Below are 16202 nucleotides of genomic sequence, written 5' to 3'. Positions count from 1 at the left end.
GGCGTTGTCTGCCGTGTCAACTTGCGTACTGGGCGGGTGCATGAAAGCGATGAAGTGGGAAATGTCGCCGCCGAGACCATGGTGACGGCGAAGAATTCAAAGGCGTGTCTTTTGTGGGCGTAGGCTCGGCTGGTGAGGGCTCTGACGATGAGGTCTGGGGCAAACAGGATTTTGGCGCATTAGGAAATGGAGTTAAAGTACGCTAGCTGGTTGTCCCAGTTGTGGTTGTCCCAGGTGTCCATCTTGGTCCAGATTGGAAGCGACACTTGTGGTGTTGATACGGGAAGCGAGGTAGATCTGACAACAAAGTCAAGGTTGTGGAAATGGGGGTATAAATGATGTCGCTCTCTAACTCTATACACCATCTAATACAGACCAAGCCGATCAAGCATCGACATTAACACCTAGTCCCTGGACGTCCTTCTTCGTCGAGGTGTAAAACTGACTGTCCTTCCCGACAGCCTCCTCCTCAAGCTGCAACCCCTTTAACGCCAGATCGCGCGTTTGCGCTGCTTCCCCGAGCTTGGCCGCCATGCGCGCAGCGGCAATGTGCATTGTCGCAGCCTCCCGGCCCCGAATGCCCTCCATATCGTACGCCTTCACCAACGCCAGCATCAACTCAAACTCAGCCCTCGGGTCCTCCGACGCAGCCTCCGCAAACTGCTGCAACTTGGCCGCAATCTCCGCGCGCCTCGCCTCTCCAGCCTCAGACGTCTTGGGATCGCACGCCGAGCAATCACAAAGAAACCCGTAGCCATCCTGGAGGTGGTCCTGCCTCGCCTGCCGCAGCCCGAGGTGCTCATCCAGATAAGAGATGGTGATCTCCTCCTCCGGCTTGATGTCCCGCGTCGCATGGACCGTGAAGGCGTCCAGCTTCTTGTTGAAGTTGCCCTGCGCGTTTGGCACGCACGAGTGATTCAGCCGCGCGACCTGCGGGAACAGCGCCTGCGTCTCGTTGCCGATGTTGAAGTTGTTGTTGCGGAAGATGTTGAGGATGGTGTGGTTGAGCACCGTCCGCCCGGGGCTGGTCATGCTCTGCCACAGCGACTCCGCCCAGCTCAGCACGCCGGCCTTGCCGGGGTTGAGCGACAGCGACAGCAGCGACTTCTGGCCGGCCGTCGGGAGCGCGTGCGCCTGCCGGAGAATGTTGGCGCTGGTCTCGGAGGGGAGGAGGGTGAGCAGGGCCCGGTCTGCGAGGACCCGCTGGCCCCGGGGGATGGGCTTTGCGGCGAAGACGCCGAGGCCTTTGCCGGCGGCCTGCCGGACGGTGAACATTGGGGAATCGGGGCGGTCTTTTCTTGTGACGGCTGCGGGAGAGAAGGGGGCGGCGGACGGGGAGGAAATATTTTTGTCGTCTGCCTTCCTGCCGGAAACGGAAAGGTCAAAGGGGGCAGACGCAGCGGCAGCTGGCTGAAAAAGGCAAGGGGGCACCCGACTCGCCGCCTCCGGGGCGAAATTAGCGTCTCGGAACGGAATGCAAGGGTCCTCGCCTTATCGTGCGTTGTTTCGTGTTCCGACGACTCAGTTATTTGCGCGATAAGGAACTTTGCCTTTTGATCTGGAGACTCAATCAACTGTGTTGTGAGGAGCTTCTGCAACTCGTTAGTTCCACATTTCAATACAGAAAATTGGAACTCTTCGCTCTGAACATTGCTCAACTCAATTGGCAACGATCGTCATCAACTCTTCAACTAAAATGCAACTTGAGCTGTGCGCCCTGCCAATATTCTACCTTTTCTAAACCGCCCTGTGCACTGTAGTGCTGATCATTCGCTCCCTCTACTTCTTAGTGCGCCCAGCAATCGGACAGGTCTCTTACCCGGGAAAAACACGTTGACAGCCAAATTCTAAACGCCCAGAAACAGGGTCAAAAGCAACTTTCGTCTCTCCATTTCGGTGCAGCGGTCAAAGTCTTGTGATCCATCATTTGATCATCTTTTCGAAAGCGGCTACAAGTTCCTGCCACCATGTCAGCGTTGCCGCCATCCAAGTGACCAGAATCATGAACTTACATCAAAATCACAATCGCTCATTCTCTCAAAGACAGCTTCGTTCTTCCATAGTTGCATGCTGCTGATGCGCGGCGTTTTGATACCAAAGGCCACGCACGCCATGAATCGTGGATCGTTCTTCGCGGTACTGTTGGCCAAAGCCTGCTTGGTGGCGGAGGGCGTCTTGCTCGACTTCGCTTTCCGTGCCTCATCGCTGCAGAGGGCTTTGCAGACGCTTGCGATGCTCTTCATGAGATCCTTGTCAAGCGGCTTCGGCTTGAACTCGGGCAGGACCACCTGCTTGTGCGTCTCGCACCAGGTGCAGTGCCCGCACTCCTCGACCGATGCGTGAGTGGTATCGGCAAAGTAGGCCGCCAGGGCGCGCGTGATGCATTTTGTACCTGTCAACAGGTTGACGAGATCCTGGACCCGCTGGAGATCTTGCTTTTCCTTCTTGATGATTTCCTGATCGATGTTATCGATCATTGCGTCGATCTCCGGCTGGCTCTTGGGCAGCGCCTTCTTGAGTCGGAAAACGTTCTGGACGCCAGACTTTTGGAGCTTGACGACCCCGGATTCGGCCCAATGGTCCAATTTTCTTGTGATGTCGCCTCGGTACAGGTGCTTGCCATCCGCAACATCATCAATCTCGATGAATGTCCATATTTTCGCCGTTCGGGATCCCCGGCGTATCGCTTTTGCTGCTGGTGTATCATCGTCGTTGTACTCTTGTCGCTGCAGCACCTGATACTTGTATTCGGAGTATTGCGGCGTTCCTGCTCGAAGTAGGCCGAACTTGAGCTCCAGGTAAGCGTAAATGATGGATAATTGCGTCTCCTGCTGGTCGTTAGTGACGGTTGCCTGCTCAAGGACGATGGTTCAAACCTTGATATCAACTCGTTTGGACTGCATGGTGATCCCCACGGAAAACGTCTCGCCAGGAGAAAGCCGACAGTGCTCTTCATCGCAAATCTCCTCGAATAACGCGCGTAGAGCCAGTCTCGAGGGGCGTTCTCCATGCACGAGCACGTTCCTTAGGAAGAAGTCCTTGTCTGAGAGATACAGCATGCATGTACTTGGTTTACCGTCTCGGCCGGCTCTTCCAATCTGTTGGCTGTACGCTTCGATGCTGCTGGGAAGGTCAAAGTGGATGATAGTCCGTACGTTCTCTTTGTCGATTCCCATACCGAAGGCAATCGTGCCAACAATCTGCAAGGAAACAGGGTTAGAACATTAATCTGGGACATGCTTCCTTCATTCCCATAACTCACAATCATGTCGGTACTGCGTAGAAATTTGTCTTGGATGTCGGATCGCACGTCCTTGTCCAGCCCTGCGTGATACGGCTTCGCCTTGAAGCCTTTGGCAACCAGCGACTTGGACAGGCTTTCAGTACCCTTGAGTACCCGTGTGATCAGCCCAGTCCTGTTCGCGAATTCGGCAAACCTACTGCGTGTGTTGTAACATAGATGATTGACGGACCCGGGTGTTCCTTTAAAAAGCTGGTGCAGATCTTCACCTGATCATCCTTCTCGTTGATAGCTTGAACACAAAGATTGAGGCTGGACGTGTTAGACTTGCTTCTCAGGGAGATGAACCAGACGGGCACAAACTTTGAGCGATACATGCTTGTGACGAAGAGGCCTTCTGGGGGGATGTTGAATGTGTCGCGAATATCCTTTGCGACAGCCGCCGTGGCGGTCGCGGTGAGGCAAACCACTCGTTCGACATTGGCTTCCTTGGCGAACCGAGCAACTGCAGCTTTTGGTAAGAAATAGATGCACACATTGATGATCTGGATGGAACTCACTCTTGAGGTAGTCTGGCCGGAAAGAATGACCCCACTACGTCCTTGTCAGCGCATACGGTCAAGAAACGGAATAAGTATCGATGACAGTACCTCTGAGATACAGTGAGCTTCGTCGATGGCCAGAAGTCGGATGCCGCCGCGGATGGCCTGTAGCGAGGCGAGGAATCCCTCGTTATTCAAACGCTCCGGGGCACAATACAACAGATCGAGCTTCCCACACGAGAGCTTTTGGTGAATATCGACGAAGGTTTCACGAGTCTGTGTCGAATCAAGGACTGCAGCACTGATACCTCTTCGTCGGAGGGCATCAACCTGGTCCTTCATCAATGCGATCAGAGGAGAGATGACCACAGTAACTCCACTCTCCTCGGGGCTTCTGGAATTTGTCTGACGGTCAAGCTCTTTGATAGCGACAGCTGGGACCTGGTGATCATCAGAAACGATGGACATGTGCTACTAGCCGTGGAAATGCGTACCTGATAGCACAAACTCTTGCCTCCGCCGGTAGGAAAGACCACTACAGCACTTTCGCCACCAATGATTCGACTGATCGCCGCCTCTTGCTCGAGACGAAAAGCGTTCAGATCGAATCTCTCCCTTAGTACTTTCTGGGCAAGCTCTGATGTCTGTGATCCAGATCGGTGCTTCTTGGAGGCAGGCTCTTCAATGGCATCGTCTCCGTCATCTGGAGCCCGCTTGGTGCTGGGAGGGACGCCGTCGGCAACGGCGAGGAGATCTGCCTCATCTGCAGAGTCAAACCCAAAGTCGTCGTCCATTGCTGCGTGGGCCTAGATCGCTGAGATACAATCGAGTTACGAACCGATCCAGGTAAGGTCGTGTTAGATCGTGCAGCCGGCGTGGGTGGGTTCGGGAACGGTCGATGGTGTGCCAATTCGGGAAGGAGGGACCGGACGGACTGGCCGCACCACGCAGTGACGCGCTGAAGTCGCAGGCGCGGAACGCGTAAAGCTGGCTTAGTCATCCGACCGAGGTATGCCCCACCTCTGCCCAAGCACGGGCACTCACACGAACACTCACTCACTGGGGAGGGGAACTCATCGATCTCATGATAAGAAGGTGATTGAGTGCATTCAACATCATGAATTCACATATCTGTGTGTAGTAACTGAAGTCAGCAATGATTGAAAAATTAAGGATTATTTGAAAAGCAGCAGCTCGACCAAGAAATACGTGCCGGGGTTCCCGGGCTTCTGGATCCTAGCACAAGTCGGCTTGTGTAATACGCGACCTGGGGGTCGATTTTGGAGCCAAATAATCTGGTTGATGTGGAAGTGAATAAATTGACTGACGTTGTTCAACTCTCAAGAGTTAGACAAACGCTCATTGACTTGCGGAACTCTTGACTTCTGGCCGTACTGGCTCAGTGACGGACCATTTCCGCAGAGGTAATCATACAATAAATTAGCCTCGATTTATTTTGTCAACATTTGCCGAAAGTGTAGTAGTCGCGGCTCTCAAGATCAAGATATCGAAATGTTGCTGCCTGGCGGACTTAAGGACGTGTCGTGCCGAATGATCCGTAGTCCCCGAGGAACATAAGAAATATGGCCCCCCAAGCTATCATGCGCCGTGCTAAAGTATCTTCAACAGAAAATTCCATACGTCTCTCGAACGTTGTTCAAGGTTTGAGACTACTCCTCTCACTATTCAACTTCTCAAGCAAGAAATCTTGGGACAAAGGAACAGTGTCTTGCTGATAATCCCATGCAGAGCCATCTCGGCCGAGTGATCAACCAACAGTCGGCATGCTTGCTCTTAATTCTGATTATATCTGCCGTTCATCAGCTCAGCCTATCACAACCTTGACCACCACGAGGATAGTGGTTGCAACAAAGGCTCATGCTCACATTGGCTAGTTCGGACTAGACCCTGGTAGTCCCGCAGTGGCTCCTGACAGGGGTTGTGGGAGAAAGCGCACCAGCTCGTCCTGGCTTTTCTTCTTCTCCGCTTCGAAGCTCTGGCTCTCAATGTCTCTCACCACACTGCAGCTAGGTTGTGCCTCCTTTGCCCCCTCAGGAGGTGTCAGACGCGCAGGTGGCTTACTCTGACGAACAATCTCTCGGCAAAACCTAAACATTGGAGGCTGACTTGTGGGTTTCTGCTGCCTCCACACACCGGGGCGGCCACAAGCGATGGCTCGGAAAGGCAGCCGGAAAACCAGAACGGGATGCATTACCTGCAAGTGAGTGTGCCTGGGCGGCCGCCGTCTGTCACCACACCGAGATGCCTTCTTCGTGACGATGCGAGACACTCGTAAGGGGCTCCGGTCTAATGGTTGCTAGAATTCGCAAAGTCAAGTGCGACGAGACGAAGCCGGCATGCAACCGTTGTATGGCCACCGGCCGCCACTGCGACGGCTACTTGCCCATTGGCAGCATGTCAGCAAGACATACAAACTCGGCTCTTCGCTTGTATCGGCCAGAAGGATTTCCAGGGATAAGGACCGCTGGAGAGAGCCGAGCTTTGCAGTACTTCTGTCAAGAAGCTGGCCCGCAACTGTCAGGCGCGGTAGACCCCCTTTTCATGTCGAAACTCGTCATGCAATTCACTAGCTACGAGCCTGCTGCTCGACACGCCGTCTTAGCCATCAGCACTCTCACCGAGCAACTACACGGCGGCACTTGTGGCCCGTTGGTCCGAATCCAGGATCAAGAGTTCGCACTTCATCATTACAATGCTGCGATCAACGACATTAGGAAGCTGAAGTCACCAGAAACACATCCAGTGGTGCTGCTTGTGTGCATCCTCTTTATCTGCATCGATGTCCTGCAGGATAATCGCAAGATGGTCATTCAGCACTGCAAGCACGGGTTTGCCCTTCTCAAGCACACCACATTCGAATACGCCTGGACAAAGCAGTATCTTTTGCCTCTATTCCGAAGAGTCGCTGCCACCTCATTCATATGGGCAGATGATCCGTCAGATTTCCCGGATCTAGATGGTCTAGAGCATCCCATGCCTGATGGATTCTTCAACTTCGCCGATGCCCAGGCCATGATCGATGATGTCTTTAGCCGGACGCTTCGACTCGTGCGACAAGGCGATCCGTATCGCATTCGTCCAGAAACGAATGGGTCACCGCCCCCAGAATTGTTAACCGAGCAAAGCCATATCAGACGATTGCTAGAACAGTGGGAGCTGCTGAGGGAAGATTTTGAGGCTCGTCCACTGTCCCCGCCTGGGAGAGAGTCCCCGACGACAGAGAACTTGACCAAGACCCTCCGGTTCATTCTCCGCTGTCGCTTCGAATCCTGTAAGATGTGGTTGAACATGGCTTTAGACTCAGAGATCCATGATCACGATAAGCACATGGATACCTTCGTCGAGATGTTGCAAGATCTTGGGGTCACAGATCCTGGATTTCTGGATGGGTTCCGGCGGTCACCGAGCTTCATGTGCGATGCCGGCTATGTGCCCATGATCGTACTGACATCTGCGAAATGTGCCCATTTGGAGTCAAGACTGTCGGCTTTGAAGTTGGTACCGGTCCCAGGATTGCCAAGGGAGCTTCTGTGCCTTCCAGCACACGCATGGGGCTGTCCGGAAGTCAAGGACCTGCCTCAAGTAATTCAAACCTCGACGGAGGATACTGCTACAGCACCTAATGATGTAATGGAAATGAGCACATAAAATCGATGAACGGAAAGTATTTCTCAAGCTATGATGAGCCGAAGGTGATTTGCATTTACCTGCAGTATGCAATGTCTTCCTCACAGCGCCTGCAGATGGACCTGGTCTACGCATGCATTTGTTCCAAACCAAGACGAAGATCCGCATCCTGCCTCAAACGGCAATTGAATCTGGTGAACCACCAATGAGATCAGGGGTCTCTCCTGCCGTTTACAACTGCGTATGGCAGGCAATACATCAAGATGAGCATTGTGCTTGCTGTGGAGACACTGATTGAACAGCGCTCAACACCAAGACACTGCATGTATGGTGTATCTTAGAAGTTGAAGGCAGTTACTCCAACCACCGGATTGATATTGTGACAATCAAACCACTAAACCAACTTTGCTCACATGATGGGCCTGCCCCTGGAAAATAATTGATACCAATTGACTTGAACGTCTACAGAGCTGAAGCAGCCACGCAATCCCCTGCAGGTCGGTTCGGCAGACAAGGGTAGATGCCGAAAGACAACCTGAGGCACGGCTCCTCAATCCGAACCGAAAGCCATAGGTGATATTCTGAATCGAAATGTTTTGGACATTTTATATAACTAGATGGACATCGAATTCCATCTCCGGAGGCCGGAGGCCAGTATCGGTCCCCCACTGCCGGTAGCGGCGCGACTGATACCCACAGTCCACACAAAATCGCGAACACCGAGGGCCCCCAAAGCAGAACGCAGGACATCTAATCGGACGTCACTGATAATTCTCAAAAGTTTCTTCTTGGCATAGAGCTCGCCATGTGTTCAGGACATCCAAATTTGAGCCGCGTCAAGACGGCATCGCATACAACGACAAGAACCAATCCCTGGCCATCTTGAGATCACATCTGACCACTGTCGGGAGTTCTCATCCCCCAATCCTTTCGTGTCAACTTCCCGGGCCCCGAGAACCGGGCCCGAGAAACCGGTCAAGATGATCAGCGGGGATGCTGTAATCCAATACGACCGTCTCGATGAGAATTAAAGGAGAATATCAACGGAAAATTCACCAAAATTTCGCATGGCTGTCTGGCCGGCTGAAAACGCCGGTCGGTTCGGTGGGGGCCGAGGTTCGGCACGGGCTGCAGTACAAGCACATAAACACAGGCATAGATACCGACCCGACAAACGCCTGGCTACCCTATCCATTCTTAAAAACGACATCAACAGTAGCTCTGGCAATTATATGGGATCGAATCCACTAAAAAGAGACCAATCTCATTGGCATTCGCAACCCTTCGGAGTGCAACTGTCTCTGAGCCAGTCACCCACATACGATGGCTTGTCCCTTCAGCGACTCGCGTCGACTCTTCGTTGACCTAGCCTCTTCGCGAGACAGTGAAGGGTTCCAATTCAGCGAGACACTCGGTGGCTACGTTGTTTCTCGATACGATGATATCGTCTCAGTCCTCGACAGACCCGAACTTTTCAGCTCTCGGCCGACGGTGCCAGAGTTCCCGCCAATGGTTCGGGATCTGTTTGCCAACAAAGTACCAGACAAGGGCACATTGTTAGCACACGATAACCCTGACCACGATCGGCTGAGAAAGAGCGTCGCATCCTTTTTTGTGCCACGTAGACTGGAACGATTTGAGCCGATGCTCCGCGCCGCTGCCCATGATCAGATTGACAAATTCGTTGATTCAGGCTCAGTCGAGATCAGGAGTCAATTTGCAGTTCCTGTACCATTGAGATGTATTGTGGTAGTTGCAGGACTCGACCCAGCCAGATGGGAGTGGATTGGACGTTGCCTTGCACTCTTCGGCGGCATCACCAAGTCTGGAGAGGAACTCAGCATTCAGCAAAGAGTTCAAGATGTCTTGGATTTGCACGCATACATCGCCGGCGTCATCGAGGATAGACGGAATCATCGTAAAGACGATCTTATCAGCCATATTTGGAACGAAAGAGATGCTGGAGTAGTGGAATTGACCGACTTCGAGCACTTGAGCATGATTCCAGGCCTTCTTCTTGCCGGTCATGAGACTACGACCAATGTTCTTTCCATGGGGATGGCACACCTGCTCCATCAAGGCTTGTGGGAGCGAGCATCAGAAAGCGACGCGACAAGATCAGCCGCCATTGAGGAACTTCTTCGCTATGAGTCGGCCATAACAGGGATGCCACGGCTAGTCACAACGGAAACCAAATTCGGGGCTATGACCCTCCAGCCAGGAGATAAGCTTTTTGTGGCATACAACTCTGGAAGTCGCGACAGTACCAAGTTCGAGAATCCGGATGAAATCGACATCGATAGACACTCCAAGACGCAGCATCTCGGCTTTGGGCGTGGCGTCCACGCTTGCTTAGGAGCCCCCTTTGCACGTCTCCTCCTGAGGACGGAGCTCAAGGTCCTCAGAGAGCGACTTCCTCAGCTTAAACTAGAGACACCGTACGAAGAGATCAAATACAGCGAAGTCCATGAAGGGCGTGGCCCAGAAGCCGTTCGGATCTCTTGGGACCCTCCAACTCACCATGACATTGACAGTCGTGTTCAGCGCAATTCGGCAACAAAGAAGGCAGCCAGGCCACACGACCAGAAGATGACCGTCAGCGAAATATTTCAGGTCGCAACAGACGTGATGCAAATAACACTGCGACCCATCGCTGGTTCTGGGACACCACGTTGGGCGCCTGGAGCCCACATTGACGTCAAAGCAGGCCCATTTGGCTTTCGACAATACTCCATCTGCTCAAGCCCAGATGAGCGAGATAGTCTGGCATTTGCTGTATTGAAGACGAACGATACCGGAGCTTCTCACTTCATACATAACAGTGTGAAACAGAATCTTGAGCTTATTGTTCGCGGACCAAGGAACAACTTTTCCTTCGAACCAGGTTCGCGAAGAACTGTGTTCGTTGCTGGAGGCATTGGAATCACCCCTATCAAGCCAATGGCAGCGGAAGCAAAAGCCAGAGGGGAAGACTACACAATCATCTATCTCGGCCGCAAGCGCGATTCAATGGCGTTTGTGGAAGCAATGACCGAAAAGCATGCGAATAACTGCTTCACATGGATAACTGATGAACATCATGGACAACGCTTCGATGTTAGCAGGTACATTCGATCGCTAGATACGGAAGGCCTTCGGGTTTACTGCTGCGGCCCTGAGGCTCTTCTTGAAGACGTTGAAAAGAGCCTGAAAGATGCCCCACCAGGTGTTTTGCGACTGGAACGGTTTGCGATGTCTTCGGACTCTGGCAAAGAGAACACAGCGTTTGATGTTGTTCTCGGCCGGAGCGGCAAGGTTCTGCGAGTTCCTGAGGATAGGTCAATCCTAGATGTCATCAATGATGCAGGAGCTGGAGTAATGTCCACCTGTAACAAGGGCTTATGCGGAACTTGTGAGGTCAGGGTCTTAGAGGGGCTGCCCGAACACAGGGACGCAGTTCTCACACCTTCTGAAAGAGCTGAAGGAACCACAATCATGACTTGCGTGTCAAGATGTCATGGAAGCAAACTTGTACTGGACCTTTGGTGAAGTAGCTGATCGCGTCAGGATATGAGGTCCTCATCATTTCATATAATCCGAACGTATTCAGGAAGAAACAGGAGACAACCTGTGGAGTAATAATGATAGTGTGCTTCAAACCTACGTATTAATGCCACGCCCGGACGCAGGGACTTTCCCTTTTGCCATCCCATGCCAACTAGGCTCCGACGGAGCCCGTCAAGGTTTCAGAACATCGACTATAGACAAGGCACCACTCAGCCATGAGGTACATAGTCTGTTAATCAAGTTTCAGGTCTGTTACCAATACTCCAAATGTATTTGCTGGGGGGTATTGAGGCGACTGTGTGGGCGTACTGAGTACACAGAACCACGCCCGATTCAAGGCGCTCCGACGCGACCGTTTCGACTATCCCTCTCAGACATGTAAGCACGCCACTTGGGGTTGATTATGTACACGGGGATTCCAAGAAGGAATATCACACCAAAGATCCCAGCGAGGACGCCGAATGCAGTCTGGTACCCGAACCTCTCGACCATTGGCGTCAACCCGTAAGTCACGCCGAATGACACCACATTCTTCGTACCGACAACTACGACCAACGCAGGCCCGGGGTGTTTGGGAGCTGCCTCGGAAGCAAACGTCGTGGAAATGATGATAATCGCGGTGAATGAGTACTGAAAGATGGTCCAGCCCATGTAAGGTCCCCACCAGGTCGTCCCACCAGCAGCAGTGTAACCATACAGCAACAGCATACCGACGCCAACGATTGCAGGTGGTACCATTGTGACCAAATGATGCTCCGGAATGTGCACGCCTCGGTTACGGCGGGCAAGCCACATCACGAATGGGTTGCCAATGAATGTGCAGAAAAGCATACCCAGCACAGCGCCAATCACGCCACCGACATTGATCAGGCCGATGTCAGCCGCTTGCCAGTGGTAGTTGTCCATCAACACGGTATTGTAAGTGAGACTCATGCCCACACCGCAGCCTAAGGCGATGGAGGATGTGAGAACGGCGTAGATGATTCCAGGTGAGGACATTGATTCGGCCATGTGTTTCCAGCTCAGCAACATGACTTGAAGAGGCTGTGGATGGGGTGTAGACCAAGGTCTGATTCGCTGAGCATAGGTCTTGCGCTCAATGGCACCAGCGGCGTTCCCAGCTCCCGGAGCCGTGAGTCCAGAGCGACTCATCTCCTCGAGATATGCTTGCGCTTCCGAGTCAGGGATGACACGGGTGACACCAAACTCGTCCGTAATGACGAGTTGACCATCCAGAGACTCGGGCGGGCGAGTAAACTGGGTCTCGAAGGCAAAGAAGAACGCAATAACCAGACCAACAGCCACAGTTATGACGAAAACCCAGTAATACCATCGCCAACCCAGGTCGTGGTTGATGTATGACGACGCAAGGTTGATAGTTGACGAGATTGCATTCTGCGCCATCCAGTATAGACCGAATATCCGAGACCGTTCGTGGAGGAAGGTGACTTCGGTGAGCATGAGCGGGAGGAGGGATTCCGAGGCACCAGTAGCTAGGCCCTGGACGATGCGTGAGGCGAGATGTCCGTTGTAGCTATTCTGCAGAGCAGCTGCAATAGTGGCAATCAGAAGGATGACCATGAAGCCAAGGAAGACGGGGCGTCTGCCGTAGGCTAGCGAAAGGGGAAGAATGATGTAGTTTCCTGTGATTTGATGTCAGATCTATGACTGTCCCTTGCATAATGGTTCTGGACCTTCTGAAGAAACAACCAAGACAACTTACCAAGGCCTATGCATAGAGTTGGGATCGTAATAAGAAGAACAATCTCATCTGATGAGTATCCTTGAGGAGTGTACATCTGGAAGAAGACGCTCAGGATGGCACCGAGTCCGCTTGCAATCGACAGACCCATGCTGGAGAACCAACAGCAGCAGAACACCAGACCGTACTTCTCCCATTTTCTGAAATTCAAAGGATCGTTCGGGTCCGAAGAGGGCACCGGAATCCGTCGAACTTCGCCATCCTTGTTTACAAGCAGAGCATTCCCGTCAACGTGAGTATGGTTGTCTTTGGGATCTCGATTGAGGCCTTCAAGATGCTCGACGCGACTATCGATTTTGGCATCTTCCGGAATCGGAGCTGATGTGGCCATGTTGACGTTCTGGTAGTTGTTGGTTTCTGGGATGATCGATCGAGTATCTTTTAGTCGTTTATTCCCCAATTTGGAAACCTCAAATGTCGGCCTGCAACTCGTTACGACTGCGATTAACCGTCGCAACTGCAGAATACTGGTTGTCGCACACTCTTCGGTCGCTGTGAGGGAAAGACGCATATGATCGTTATTCAACATATCGAACAAAGCGGATCCAGTCTCTTTTCAATTTGATGAGCCGCTGTCACTGGATGGAGCGTTCGTCGGAAAATGGAGGTGAACACGGGCAACCCCCGTTCCCCGGTGGGGTTGAGTGAAGATCTACCCCGGACTTGGCACTAAACATTTCGGCTCGGTTGGTGAAGCACGATGCTATTCGGCTCGGAATCTGCACAACCAACAAGGCCTAGTGCCAAATGTAGTACTTAAGAACCGAAGATGCGGCTCTTTCAAAGACTTCAAATTGAACGGCCGGCTATCTGTTCAATTATCGTAGAATCCTTGCAATGCAGTTTTCACGCCTCCTGATTTCGGAGCGTTCTCGCCGGACTCGCCTGCTGCAACTTGTTAGACAGTGGCGGTCCCTCAGAATTTGCCATGTAAGTGGTACATTGCTGAAGCGACTCTAGTCTACCACACGCGGAATCGAGTCAGAAGACTCGTGAGAAAATGAATCTACAAAATTTGCAAAATGAGGCTGCGAGCCGGGAAAAGCAAAGTTCAAAGCCAAAGCATGCAAGTCGCGTCGTACAGGCACAGTAAGGCTTTCAATGTCGAACGCTCCATAGCTAGCAAAGTCGGTGAACACGCAAGCAGGGTGAGACCAGGCGTCTCGATATGCTGTGAAAATTCTTTCGCTCAATCACAGAGCCGCATCGTATACATGCCACTGGTCTCCAACCCTGTAGCCAGTAGGAAAAGGATCCTCGGGATCCAACACAACCTGCTTGTAGCTTGTAATCCAAGCTCTTCCCTTGACAGTTGGAATGATAGCATCTCGATCGCCAACCTTGACGGTTTCCTTAATACGGCACTCAAAAGCCGTGTCAATGACACTAGTATGCTTGAAGTCCTCACCGACGGCAAGTTGCCCCTGAGCATGAAGCAATGCCATGCGGGCGCAGGTGCCTGTTCCGCAAGGGCTTCGATCCAGTCGGCCAGGCGAGACAACGACAGTGTTCTTGGCAACCTTCCCACCGACGCCGTCTTGCAGAGGCTCGGTGAATGAAAGGACCGACACTCCAGCGATTTCCGGATTTTCAGGGTGACGAGGAGTATAAATAGAACGAATGGTCTGCTTGATTCTTTCGCCAAGCTCAACAAGCTTCGCTGCCTCCTTGGGCTCGATACTAAGGCCAATTGACGCGGCGTCAACGATGGCATACCACATGCCGCCCCACGCGATGTCCGCGGAAACAATCCCGATTCCGGGGACTTCAACGCGCAGGTCGAGCTTGTCGACGAACGCGGGAACATTGTCAAACGCCACATTCTTGCATTTGCCGTCTCGGCACTCCGCGGTGACACCGATCAGCCCTGCCGCCGTGTCGAGGGAGAATTTGGTCAGCGGCTCCTGCATGGGGATCATCCCTGTTTCCAATAGAACGGTCGCGGTGCAGATTGTGTTTGAACCGGACATTGGCGCATACTCCTCACTCTCCATAATCAAGAATCCCGCAGCGGCTTCTGGGTTGCATGGCGGCAGGATCAAGTTCGTATTTTTCGGTGACCGTCCGCGGGGCTCGTTCAGAAGCAGTTGTCGAAGGTCGTCCTTATGCGTCAAAAAGTATTGAAGTTTGTGCCACATGGTTGGCGCTGGCACGTCCAAAACTCCGCCAGTAATGACGTCGCCAACCTCTCCCTCAGCGTGACATCCGACCACTGTGATGGTGCGAGTAGATCGCATGGCTGTGACTGTTCAGGCTGTCGATAACCTGGCTGTGATTGGTTGCAGAATACGAAATGGCGCTCTAATACAGTTGAGTAGAAGAAATCTGAAGCCACGATGAATTGTCAATGTACCTTTTAGAAGGTTTTAAACAACTCCAGTAACCGGCGTTCATACCAGGAAATCGGACCCCGCTCCGATTCTTTTAAACCCCCGACGGATGGTGTCGCCGAAGCCTGCCCGTTATCTCGGAATCCACCTAATTACCCCGCATAAAATGAGTGATAACCGTGTAAACCTACCATATCCAAATGTGTTTGGCAATCATCTGCAAGTAAAGCGAAAGAGCTTATGAGTAGGAGGACGCGTCACGAGTAACCAAATCCAATGACACATGGTAGAGAAGGCCAGCTAGCCTGTTAGCGACAGTAACCTATGCTGAAGGCCGAACACATCAAAGCTTTTGTCAAGGTCAGGAGAATGAACAATAAGAAATAGACAAAACGCGCACATAGACGGTCGCAGTTGATTCCATTGCATGTCTTGCTAATAATTTCGGAGTCGCTTCCGTAAATCAAACCCGCCAACCCAAGCAACCCCCCGAGAAGTTAGAGACATGATCCAGCAGATCACATTTTACATTTATTAAGTGGCAGCCTAATTTTGCATCAGCCTGAGACCGGCGGTTAGGGATATGTCGACGAGAAAACTCGCATTTCGAACCAACCAAATGGCGTGTTTGGGCGTCGTAGGGCTGAGAGATCACATTAAGACGGCTCTAGTAAACGAAATGATGCATCTCGAACCATCAAATATGTTGAGGCGTACACCTAATCAGGCGGAATCGGTTGTTCTGATCGGATGACTTTCTGTAGCTAGGGCAGTTCAGCTCCATGCCGAGGCCTTTTGGCCTGTCTCTCGCAAGCATCGCCTTGCCGATCTTTTCTGGGCGCCGCTGGCGTGTCATTGTCTTCTCCTCAAGCTGTGGCTGCGCTGTGGATACACAGGGATGCCGGGGCTCTAGAAGGGCATGACTTCCAGCGGGAATCACCCGTCATCCCTTCCACGTGCATACTTATTGAGATAGCCGTCGCCAATTGACGTTGGATTACGGCGTGGGAACGATAAGCCGTTGTCCCGGAGCCAGTGATATGCATCCGGAATGCGTCGGGTGTAGACCCAATTGCGGTGCTCATGTCATCTTTAGTGGTCGGCAATGCCTTCAGGGAGGGTAGTGCAGGCAG

General features: G+C 52.4%; 6 protein-coding genes across 6 annotated transcripts; 2 read left to right on the top strand and 4 right to left on the bottom strand.

The window, feature by feature from the left end:
- Positions 1-384: 384 nt before the first annotated feature.
- Positions 385-1275, bottom strand: set5-2 (SET domain-containing protein 5; the record flags this gene model as incomplete). Its single annotated transcript, XM_037319291.1, has 1 exon — positions 385-1275. The coding sequence occupies one exon, from the start codon at positions 1273-1275 to the stop codon at positions 385-387; it is 891 nt and encodes a 296-aa protein (XP_037180589.1).
- A 648-nt stretch (positions 1276-1923) lies between these two features.
- Positions 1924-4577, bottom strand: recQ (ATP-dependent DNA helicase RecQ; the record flags this gene model as incomplete). The annotated part of the gene is made up of 8 exons (XM_037319290.1): positions 1924-1959; positions 2013-2828; positions 2877-3200; positions 3263-3388; positions 3442-3746; positions 3802-3835; positions 3892-4224; positions 4278-4577. 8 exons carry the CDS (start codon positions 4575-4577, stop codon positions 1924-1926), a joined length of 2274 nt encoding a protein of 757 aa, XP_037180588.1.
- A 1783-nt stretch (positions 4578-6360) lies between these two features.
- Positions 6361-7452, top strand: CGCA056_v004033 (uncharacterized protein; the record flags this gene model as incomplete). The annotated part of the gene is made up of 1 exon (XM_037319289.1): positions 6361-7452. The coding sequence occupies one exon, from the start codon at positions 6361-6363 to the stop codon at positions 7450-7452; it is 1092 nt and encodes a 363-aa protein (XP_037180591.1).
- Positions 7453-8754: 1302 nt separating this feature from the next.
- Positions 8755-10892, top strand: mycG (Mycinamicin IV hydroxylase/epoxidase; the record flags this gene model as incomplete). Its single annotated transcript, XM_037319288.1, has 2 exons — positions 8755-10827; positions 10887-10892. The coding sequence occupies 2 exons, from the start codon at positions 8755-8757 to the stop codon at positions 10890-10892; spliced, it is 2079 nt and encodes a 692-aa protein (XP_037180590.1).
- Positions 10893-11310: 418 nt separating this feature from the next.
- CGCA056_v004031 (putative MFS-type transporter) lies at positions 11311-13070 on the bottom strand (the record flags this gene model as incomplete). The annotated part of the gene is made up of 2 exons (XM_037319287.1): positions 11311-12620; positions 12701-13070. 2 exons carry the CDS (start codon positions 13068-13070, stop codon positions 11311-11313), a joined length of 1680 nt encoding a protein of 559 aa, XP_037180593.1.
- Positions 13071-13932: 862 nt separating this feature from the next.
- Positions 13933-14976, bottom strand: CGCA056_v004030 (4-hydroxyproline 2-epimerase 1; the record flags this gene model as incomplete). Its single annotated transcript, XM_037319286.1, has 1 exon — positions 13933-14976. The coding sequence occupies one exon, from the start codon at positions 14974-14976 to the stop codon at positions 13933-13935; it is 1044 nt and encodes a 347-aa protein (XP_037180592.1).
- Positions 14977-16202: the final 1226 nt, after the last annotated feature.

This window comes from Colletotrichum aenigma (assembly GCF_013390185.1).
Source record: "Colletotrichum aenigma strain Cg56 chromosome Unknown KSG_Cg56_contig03, whole genome shotgun sequence".
Classification (NCBI taxonomy): Eukaryota; Fungi; Ascomycota; class Sordariomycetes; order Glomerellales; family Glomerellaceae; genus Colletotrichum; species Colletotrichum aenigma.
The sequence above is the reverse complement of the archived record's forward strand: the minus strand, read 5'-3'. Positions and strand labels throughout refer to the sequence as shown.